Below are 10,859 nucleotides of genomic sequence, written 5' to 3'. Positions count from 1 at the left end.
TCCCTGACCAAGGATTGGACCCGTGCCCCCTGCAGTGGCAGCATGGAGTCCTAACCACTGGAGCACCAGGGACATCCCCCTCCCTCTTTTAATCAGTGGCAGAGCAGTCCTCCCAGGATTGCTGCAGACTCCCCTGCTTGTAACTTCCTACCTAGGTTAGTAGGTAGGGTGGTTCACCAAAAGGCCAGTAATACGTTGCCAAGGATCACCATATATTATGGCTGTTTAAGAAATTTCCCAAATTTCAAGTGACTTTGTATCAACGCAGAAGCTTTGATTATTTGTCTCTTAATGAATCACTGAGGTTCTTTGTTTTGGTCATTCTACCTCCTAACAGGAAACCCAACAGAATCAGGCTGAAGTCTATTCATCGGTGGTGGGTCTTACAGAGCAGAAGTGGTTTTAAAGCTTCTGGAGCAACAGAGTGTGAAGAACTCTGAGTAAATGAGGGTGGTGGTATTTAAGAGGAAGCTGGGGGTAAATTTTTTGTAATATAAGTGACCACTTAAATGACATATAAAAAGAAGTTGTGCACCTACTCCTGTTTAAATGATGAAATCAGGGTTTTGTACATTTCGCTTTCATAAATCAGAGGTTATGGAAATAATGGTTTTACCTGTTTATGCATCATATTGTGTGCATGTGGGACAGGGTTCATTTGAAGGGCTCTAGGAATACCCACTTTTCATACAGTTCTGTATAAAATGGTCTCTGTAAGCAGGTCATCACTGACAACTCATTTTATTCCAATGAAAAACAAGTGAGAAAAGATCTCCCCAGGCCCCTCAAAGACACAGTAGCATAGTTTGGAAAAGGCAAACATGGTGTGTGTTGAAAGCCCATTTCTCACTGTCAGCCTGTTCTCAAAACCAGAGCATGTGTTGCTGTACACACCTTTCAACAAGCAACCCTTTCTCTTAGCTGGGAGTGGAGAATTCTGTTCTTGAAATACTTCCACAGTTACTCCTTCTCACTCTGAAGCTTCCAGGCTGGAAAAACATAATTTCATCTATGCCAAAAATAGACTAATAAGAAACAATAAATATTAATATATACCTGTGTCAGTTGTACAGTCTCAATGCCTCAATAAATACCAGCATTTCTGCTACTGCTAATTTGTTTAATTAGCTAGCCTGACATTCCACATGGTGTAAATCATCAATGCTGTTAGCACTGGAATGGAAACACTTCAAGTGATAATGGTTGGGTTTTCATCCTGCATATGTATTTTAGCCAGATAACCCCATCTCAACTTAGATGTTTAGAGCACCAATTCTCAGACCTTGGAAAGGGATTTTGCTCTCATGCTATCACACCTTCTTCTAGCCATCTCCTCCAAGATAGTAAGACGTTGACCTGTTAAAGCAGAGAAATTGCAGCCCCGAGTCAAGCTAAGAGGACAGAATAGACTCCAGACTAAAGATTCAGTTCCTATTTCAGATCTAAAGCAACTAATGGGAAAGTAGTAAAATTTGCTTTTTGATTTTCTCAGTAATACCATTCAGTCCCTCGCTTTTGATTCTATCCTTTTAGGTAAATAAAAATCTTCAGTCAAAATCTTCATCTTCCAATGCCCATTAATCAGCTACCAGCTATAGAGTTCTTGTAAGAACTGATTTAGTCTTGTGCGTATTTTCCAAATTAAATTTTTATGAAAGATTCCAGTAACAGATCCTACATAATTGAAATTCTTTTTTTTTTTTTTTTTTCCCTCCTACTTGTAATAGGCACCTACTCTTTTATATCTCTGGACCTTCACATACTGCTCCCATATTTCTATTATTTGAGACAACTAGTTGTCATTCCCTTCCCCACCAATCCTGGCTGTAGTTGGGATGACCAATGAGTTGATTGAAACAGGAGATGGGCATGTGATCCAAACTCCTCCTCTTAAAAATTGGAACCAAACAAAGAAATTACATTCTTCTCTAGTGATGAAACTACGAGATGCAGGAACTGTCACAAGTCATGCCCAATGTTTGATGAAAACGAAGGCCCGCTCTGGCTGTGTTCTACATCCTATCTCTAATCACCCCTGAATCCTAGTGTACCCTTAAGTTCTCCAAAGATACATGAACTCAGATGTTCATTAAAAGGAAAAAGGAAGGGATAAACCATTTTGCCAGCAAAACAACACAGTTTAAAGGCTCAGTCCCATAGGACTGCTGCCCACTTCAGATGCTGGTTGCAAGTAGTAGGTCCCCAGGTTATTGATAGCTTCTGTCTGACGGTTACAAGTCAGAGGTTCCCAGAATCCCATCCTTGGGTTTATTAATTTGCTAGAGTGGCTCACAGAACTCAGGGAAACCCCTATTTACTTTAACCAGTTACGAAACTTTTTGGAAGCTCTAGGGAAGAAAGCTCTCTTGTCTTTCTAGCTTCTAGAGACCATCCGCATTCCTTGCCTCAATGATTCCTGCCTCCATCTACCAAGGCAGAAATGCTCCACCCATAATTGAAATTCTTAAGTTCCCTGGAGTTTTTCCTTTGAAGTAAGAGATTTAGTTTAATTAAAATCTTTATCCACGGCTCCTTTAGTATGAGGTTGCCGTTTACTAGCATGGATTTTTAAAGAGTAGAATTTTAAATCGGGTACAGACTAACTGAAAGTTTTTATGTTAGTTACAATTCTTTATTCTGACTCCTGTCATGGAAGAAGTACGGGAATCAGTATAACAGTTCTGTATTTTTTCCGTAAGGTCACTTGAACTAGAGTTCTAGAAGCCGTCTGCTGTGGGAGTTGCTTACTCTTTGGTGCAGCTGTCCACCCACTTGGTAGAGGAGCAGAGGGTTGTGGGAGGCCCTGTGCAAGACCTCGGTCTGCACACATTGCCCGCAGACCTCTTGACCTCCTCAAGCTTGACAACCTGATCCTTGGGTTCTGCACCCTCTGCACCCTGCATTCCTTAACTGGTAACATTTTCAAGATATTTTTAGGTAGACGCTGTCAGGACCCAGGAAAAAAAAGTTTCACAAGTGTTTTGAGACCCTTATGCTTCATTTTACAGCTCATCAGTGAATGAAGTTAGAAGAGCCTTGTCCGCATTCTCTTGGTACTAAAATGCTGCTGTAGTAGCTGAGCTGTAGTATCTTATTGAAAACGTGCCACCACCTTGTCCCACTGTCCTCAGATGAGATCTTTAACAGACTTGGAGGCTTCTAGCAGGGGCCTCCTTGTGAGCCCTCAAACCCATTCAGCCGGGAGCTGGTGGAGCCGCAAGTTGGCCTTCAACACCTGGCTTCAAGAGCAGGGCAGGACTCCAGGCGCTTGCGCAGGTGATTGGCAAAATCCACCTGGGTCTGCGAGAGGACCTGGTTGATGATGGTCTTCGGCAGCCATCCCTAGAGTCAAAGAAGAATTTGGCCGTCTTGTGGCTGGCGTCCCTTCCTAGACACCGCCGATCCCTGTCACACACCTGGTGGGTTGCCTGGGCTCGGTCTTGCAGCCCTGTTGGGAGGTGCACCCTCCCAGTTGTTCAGGGTCAGGGGCTGGAAGACTGCATTACTGCCCTGCTGTCAGGACCATGTCAGAAGCAAGGGATTTGTCCAGACAGGTTTCAGCCCTGTCTTCCCTACGGTGTGACCCTGAGCTAGCTACCATACCTTTGGGGGCCTAAGTTTCCTTCTTTCTAAAATAACTACCGAGTTGAAATTGGATATGAAAAGTAAGAGGGAGCCATTGCAGGCTTCTGAGATGATGGAATAGCAGGCCATCACTCAAGTTTGTTCCCACTGCAGCGGTCCACTTCTCTCAAAATGGAGGAGGGTCCTTCATGTTATTGTGGGCTGATATGGGAGGGCTGTGTTAGTTGCACAGTGGTGTCCTACTCTTTGCAAACTCATGGACTGGAGCCCACCAGACTCTGTCCATGGGATTCTCCAGGAAAGAATACTGGAGTGGGTTGACATTCCCTTCTCCAGGGGATCTTCCCCACCCAGGCACTGAATCCCGGTCTCCACATTGCAGGCGGATTCTGTAACATCTGAGCCACCAGGGAAGCCGGTGGGAGGGGTAAGAGCCTACTTTTTTCACCACCCCCGTGGCCCCCTCCCATCCGCCTTACCTTGAGGTCAATGCTGAGCAGCCAGGTGAGTTTGGTCCTTGAGGGACTTCCAGCCAAGGGGCGGAGCACCATGCAGGTGGGGCCGTGCTCAGCTCTGCCGGGTAAAGACACATCAGGTCAAGAGGACAAGCCCGAGTTCTTGAATGCTGGCTAGTTACATTACCCACATTCCTCCCGGACCTCGTCTTTTTTTAAGTCTCATCGGAGAATTGCTATTTGCCAAGGGTGAGATTTAACAGTTGGCAGGGTCACCAGCTCGTCAGAACAAATGCCAGTTGGAGCCTGGAGGCCTGCAGAGCCTCTCAGTTGGGATAACGGGGAGGCTGGAAAAGGGTCCAGGGTGGTGTTGGGGGCCCTGGGAAACTCCGATAGTAACTGTGTTCTAAGTGGTATGGACTCTGTTTTCATCAACATTACAGTTGGACCTGAGCATACCCGCTAAACCTAGCCCTACCTCTAGTTTTAGAAAATTACTAAGTTTCTTAAACTTGCTGGGAGGGTCAACGCAACCTGGCCCTAGAAGTGTGGCCCATCTTGTCTTCCTCCCCTGCTATGGAAAATAAGACGGAGGGTAGGAACCAAGGGTTGGATCCTTGAAGCTGGGGATTCATCACACACTTGGCAAGCATGTGTCCCCAGGCCGTGTTAGAAAAGAGAGATTTGGGGCTTCCCTGATGGTCCAGTGGCTAAGACTCCATGTTCCCAGTGCAGGGGGCCTGGGTTCATCCCTGGTCAGGGAATTAGTTCCCTCGTGCTGCAACTAAGACCCAGCCCAGCCAAATAAATGAATGGGAGCTTTGGGGGCTGCTGCCAGTATTACCTGATGACACCCTTCTGCTGGGGCATCTCCTCATAGAGTGTGGCCATGCCAGCCAGCACACACATGGAGCCCCGGCGCTTGGTACAGCGTACGCTCACAAAGTCTCGGGGCCCCACGAGGTTTCCTGCCGCCTCTGCAGCCAACTCGTGAGTGATGACCGTGTCTTTTCCAATCTTCTGCAGGACCTGCCAGGCCACAGGGAACCAGAGACACTCAGCCAGGTAGGGGGAGAGGCACCACCTCCAGCTCGCCGCCGCCCCCTTGTGACTACTGCAGCCACCCTTCCTACCGGCTCTCCCCACCTTGATCTCCTTGACATTGGGATTCCACTCGCCCATGGCCTCCATGCGCTCCACAAGCTCTTCATAAAGCCTCTCCATGGGCTGGTGCACCACCACCTCCAACCGGAACACCTTGCCCACGTCAGGGATCACTTTACTCAGCACCTCGTCCCCATTGGCCTGTTGGTGAGGAGAGAGGAGCCCCGGGGAAATGCTAAGAGGAAAAATATTCCCAGCGTAGGACACAGACAGTGCCTGGCAAGGCAGGAGGGGAACAGCCAGGGAACTCTAGGCTGAACCCGAGGAAGCCTGGAACCGTCTTTGATAAAGGCAGAGGAGGTCCTGTTTCCTGCCACCAGCCTTGTACATGTGCTGAGGACTGGAGAGGTAACCTGCCTGTCCCCTGGGCCCTTTTTTCTTGAGGATCAATGTATTTTCTTAAACATTGACATGTATTTATTCGTCCAGATAAAAATCAGAATTATTTTGTAAAATTTTCAACAAACCTGCATTGGGTTTTTGATTGAGATTAACTTGGAGAAAATGAACATGTTTCATTACAGAGTCTTCCCACATCCTGGGGGTAAATGTTGGCAGGGGTGGGTAGGTCCACCTGAGAAGGCCCTTACTTGACTTCAGAAGCTCAAAGATCCTGAGAGAGAGATTCATTTGGGAGTGAAGAAAGTGGTCTGCAACCAGCTAATTTCACACAGGTTTTTTTTTTGCAGTCCAATCCCTCATTTTACACCAGAAGGATGTATGGCCAGAGAAGGTCTGCGAGATGCCCCAGGACCCTTAGCAAGAGCAGTGCTGGGCCCAGGTCCCAGATTTCCTGACTCCCAAACTCGTAGTCTGTTAACTCAGAGAACCCGGAGAAGGAAAGACCTCGCCTGAACTTTGGCCAGTGGGCGGCTTGTGAACTGGCTACGGAAATAGAGCCAATTCTCAGCAGAGCCCTCGGCCTGTGACCTGCGCCTTGTTCCCAGTGTCCAGTGAAAGGGCAGTGCTCAGGAGCGGGGCATACCAGAGGGCCTTGCTGCTGCTAAGTCACTTCAGTTGTGTCCGACTCTGTGCGACCCCACAGACGGCAGCCCACCAGGCTCCCCCGTCCCTGGAATTCTCCAGCCAAGAACACTGGAGTGGGTTGCCATTTCCTTCTCCAATGCATGAAAGTGAAAAGTGAAAGTGAAGTCGCTCAGTCATGTCTGACTCTTAGCGACCCCATGGACTGCGGCCTACCAGGCTCCTCCGTCCATGGGATTTTCCAGGCAAGAGTACTGGAGTGGGGTGCCATTGCCTTCTCCCCAGAGGGCCTTGGCCCCCTGTATTCCAGACCAGCCCTGTCACAGGTGAACCCAGGTCACTCCTGCAAGGTCAGCCAGGAGGTGGGCTAAGGGTGCTTCAGCCCTGGCACTTCTGACCAGAGGATGAGGCCTCTCCTGACCCTAGAATCCCCACTGCATGGTCTGAATGGGTGTACAGCACATCCTGGAGGGGAGCTAAAGACACGGGGACAGCTTTTTTCAAACTCAAGTCTCCAGAACATCTTTGATGGGGGACAAGAGTATCTGGGGGTATATTCTTGGGAAAGAAGAATTCACACTGCTTACTGGGGCTTCCCTGGTGACTCAGCGGTAAAGAATCTACCTGCCAGTGCAGGAGACATGGGTTCAATCCCTGGTTTGGGAAGATCCCACATGCCGGGGCAACCAAGCCCGTGCACCACAACTATTGAGCCTGTGGCTCTACAGCGCAGTAGCTCCAACTACTGAAGCTCGCTCACCCTAGAGCCTGTGCTCTGCAATGAGAGACACCATGGCAATGAGAAGCCCTTGTACCGCAACTAGAGAGCAACCCCTGCTCGCTTTAACTAGAGAAAGCGAGGAGATGCTCCCAGCAATGAAGACTGAGGGCAGCCAAATTAAAAACAAAAACAAAAAACTGCTTGCTGTCCAGTGACTACTGCTCAAGGCTGGACTTCTGAGAGGAGCAGAGTCTGCAGCTGGCCTTGAGAATGGTACCGTAACAGCGAGGAGCTGTGGGTTCCTCCGTGGCCCCCTTACCTGCCGGCTCTCCTTCTTCCAGCCCTCCTGGTCTTTGAGGATGCCCAGGGCCCTCTGCATGGCCTCCTCTCCCTGCTGGATATAGGCCAGCTCTTGGTCACTGTAGAGAGGGTCTTCCAGCTGAGAACCTGGATGCAAAGCCAAGGAGACACTGAGCTTCTAGCCTCCCACCAGTTTCACCCTTTGGATCCCGGAAGAGCCCAGACCAAAGTCACAGGGTCCCAGCCGGCAGGTTGAGTTAGACACAGAGGTCTGGCTGTGAACAACGCCATTCCCATAGAGGGAGTGAGGGAGGTGGAGGGGTGGGGGGACGGGCTCTGGGGGACCACAGCCACACACACAGCGCTTGCACCCGGGAGCCCCCTGCTACTGGCAGAAGCCCAGAAACCTCAGCTCTTACCTAGGAGAGAGCCGCGATGCCGAACCTGGTTAATCCACGCAGCTGGGGCCGGGCCCCCTAGGGCCCTCCGGTTCAGCTCCTGGCCGATGGCCAGCACAGCCTGCTGCTGCAGCCCTGCCAAAAACGGAGGGAAATCATTGCTTAGGAGCAGGAAAGCTCCTCTTAGAGATGGACCCTTCCACCCTTCCTCTCATCACAGAGGAGGAAGCTGGCCTGGAGGGAAAGTGACTTGATCGGGAAGGATTCCCAGAGGGATGACTCCAGGGCCCAGAAACCTGCTTTCTGTCTCACTGGCCCCACCTGAAGGTGGGGGCCACACCCAGGCTGGCTGAAGTTGCCCAACCAAAACATCCCAGTGTTGCAGACACCCTGTCCCCTGAGGTCTGTGAGAATAACTGCTCCGTGTGCCTGGGGGGGTCTTGCTGAGAGAACAGTCCCATGCTGGTGCAGTTCTCCCAGTGCAGCTTCTATCTAAACAGTAGCCAGCCGAGCCCAATGTAATTGGAAAGGACTCATTTAGATTGCTCTGTGGCCCCTTGAGGGGATTGACTCAAATGACCCTGGGTCCTGCAGGCACTGATTTCCACCTCCAGCTGGAGGTATTTAAGGCGCATACTCCCAACTGTATGATGCTGATAAAGAGGCCCCCCAACGCCCCCCACGTGCTCTTGTCCTACTCCCCTTTCTTCTCTCCCTCTCCCCCACCCATCAGCTCTCAGGCTTGCCAACATGGGGGCTTGGAGTCGGGGCTCCCCCTACTGCCACTGTAGCCAGGATTTCCCTGGCACCCTTGGTACCCATCCTAGAGGAAGGCAAAGTCAGGTAGAAGCCAAGACGGCTTGGAGCCCTGCAGAGGATGCCAGGGATGACCGAGCCTGGAAGGCACCTTCGTGTCCAGCTCAATTCTTCAGTGAGGGGGTAGTTGGGGGCCGTTGAGGTGCAGAAGGTGAGAGGCTTGCCCAGGCTGCCTCAATGAGAGGCACAGCTGGGGCCAGACCCTGAGAGGCCTGCCCCCGAGGTGTGCCCTTTCCCCACTAGACACTGCAGAGCCCCTGGCCGCCCAGACAGGGTCCCGGGAGCTCACCCTTCATGCTGCGCACATGTCTGTAGGAGCTTCCGCACACAGCTTAAACGTCGCGAGAAGCATCTTTCCTGGCAGTAGGGGCAGGTGTGGAGTCTGGCGGGGATGCTGAGGGCTCCTGCTGTGGCCTCTGGTCCCGGAGGATGGCTGCTCCTGTGCTTCCTCAGCCTGACAGGGTTGTGGCCTCGGGCCCTGCAGCTGCGGCCAGATGATGTGTTTCTGAGCCTTAAATACCTCCAGCTGAAGGCTGTGTTTCATCATCGGGAGATAAAAAAGCCATCACTCAGCGTGGAAAGGAAGGCACCAAGGATAGAGAGATTGCCTCACCAGGAGTCTTTGGCCATTTGCGGGGAGCTGGGGTGGAGAGGGAGGGTGCAGAAAGGGGAAGGGAGGTTGATCCTGACCGGGATGGAGGGAGGGGAGAGAAAAGGGAGAAGCAGTGGTCAAGGCAATTTAGAAAAAAAGTGCGCACATGTGACATCGGTTGGCCAGCAGCCTGCTGTTTAGAGTGTGGCTCTGCAGCTGCACCGCGGCCCCCCCCGCCCCCACCCCCGCCCACCACTCAGAAGCTCCAGGTTCAGTAGGTCCAGAATTGAGACTGTGAAAGCCGCATTTTAAAAAACAATTCCAAAGTGATTGCCATGAAGGTATTCTATGAACTGTACTCTAGGCTTTGAGAAACTCTGCCCAGGTAGAGTGCTCAGGGCATCTGCTGGGAGCTGGCAGAGGCCACCCCACCCCAGTTCTACACGAATCAAGTCATTGCCCCTGTGGTCACTGACCTATAGTAATCATGAAAAGAAATTAGGAATAAGATAAGGATGAGGCAATTTGTGCTCTAGGGAAAACTAGTCCTTCGATAGTTATCAATATTATCATGTTTTGTTTTTTTGGCTGCACTGTGCAAAAAACAGGCGAAATGAGTCCTTAGAGAGTTAACAATATTATCATTTTTTTTGGCTGCACCATGAGTCGTGTGGAATCTTAGTTCCCCATCCAGGGATCGAACCCCTGCCCTCTTCATTGGGAGCACAGCGTCTTAACCCCCAGACCACCAGGGAAGCCTCAATATTATAACATTATCAAGAGAAATTTTTTATGAGTTTGGGTTCTTACATCTTCTCATACTAAAATCATGAACAGAGAAACCCATTGCTGGTGACCAGGAGCAAACTTCTACCAAAATGTGCGCTTGAGTGTCGGTACCCCCCTCACCTAAATCCCACATACACCGACCTCCCCAGGCCCTCGGCCACTTCAGAGCAGTTCCTCAGCGATTTCTGAGAGGCTGTCTCCCAGGGTCAGGTCTTCAGGAAGCCCCCAGATAAAGCGGAAACTCACAGCTCTCTGGTTGTGCTTCTTTTGTTTTTCAGTCAGCAGCCTTGGTGACCGTGAAGGAGCACAGAGATGGCTTCTCTCCTTGGGCTGAACTCGATGAGGATCCGGAGCCTTGAAAGTACATGCCCGTCCTCAGCCAGTCCAGACAAATTGGGGTAAGTTTCTCCTGGTTCTTAAATCTTCTGGGTTTTGGTTGATACTGGTGAGTTTTATCTGGTGGTGTGTAACGGGTATCTGGTCCCCAGTTGAGAGATACTGGGAGAGTTCCTCTGCCCAAGCTCTGCCTCCCAGAAAGACCCTGGGATCTGCTTAGTTGAAAGACACTATATCCAGCAGTTGAAAGAATGGTCTGGAGTGAGTGAGGTTGGCCTAGTGTCTTTTCTCAGTTAGGTTAAAGAAAGGGTGCCAGAAAGCCAACCTCTAACACCCCAGCCAGATTCATGTAAAATACATAAGGAACTTACTCTTTTAAGTCCTTATTTAATTGGGAACTGAAGGAAATGTCACCCTGAAAATCGTCAAAACGGAGCTCTTCCTATTTTTTTTATTATTCATTCGTTTTATTATTTAGATTCTACATATAAGCCTTTGTCTTTCTCTGTCTGAATTATTTCACTTAGCTCAATACTTCCAGGTCCATCCATGTGGTTGTGAAAGTTTATTCCTTTTTACGTTTGAGTAGTAGTCCACGTCTTTATTCATTCATTTGTTGACGGACATTTAAGTTGCGTCCATATCTTAACTGTTGTACATAATGCTGCTTAGGAACATGCAGGCACATGTTGTTTTTTGAGTTAGTGTTTTTGTTTTTT

At 49.7% G+C, this 10,859-nt stretch overlaps 1 protein-coding gene across 1 annotated transcript; it reads right to left on the bottom strand.

Moving 5' to 3' along the window:
- Window positions 1–1,688: 1,688 nt before the first annotated feature.
- Window positions 1,689–8,951, bottom strand: STAR (steroidogenic acute regulatory protein). Its single transcript, XM_005906101.3, is given in 8 exon segments — window positions 1,689–3,342; window positions 4,065–4,158; window positions 4,885–5,069; window positions 5,187–5,345; window positions 7,229–7,356; window positions 7,629–7,742; window positions 8,713–8,748; window positions 8,751–8,951. Coding segments are annotated over 8 exon segments (855 nt in total). The 5' UTR covers window positions 8,776–8,951; the 3' UTR covers window positions 1,689–3,228.
- Between the last annotated feature and the right edge of the window lie 1,908 nt (window positions 8,952–10,859).

The sequence above is a fragment of the Bos mutus genome, chromosome 27, assembly GCF_027580195.1.
Source record: "Bos mutus isolate GX-2022 chromosome 27, NWIPB_WYAK_1.1, whole genome shotgun sequence".
Classification (NCBI taxonomy): domain Eukaryota; kingdom Metazoa; phylum Chordata; class Mammalia; order Artiodactyla; family Bovidae; genus Bos; species Bos mutus.
The sequence above is the reverse complement of the archived record's forward strand: the minus strand, read 5'-3'. Positions and strand labels throughout refer to the sequence as shown.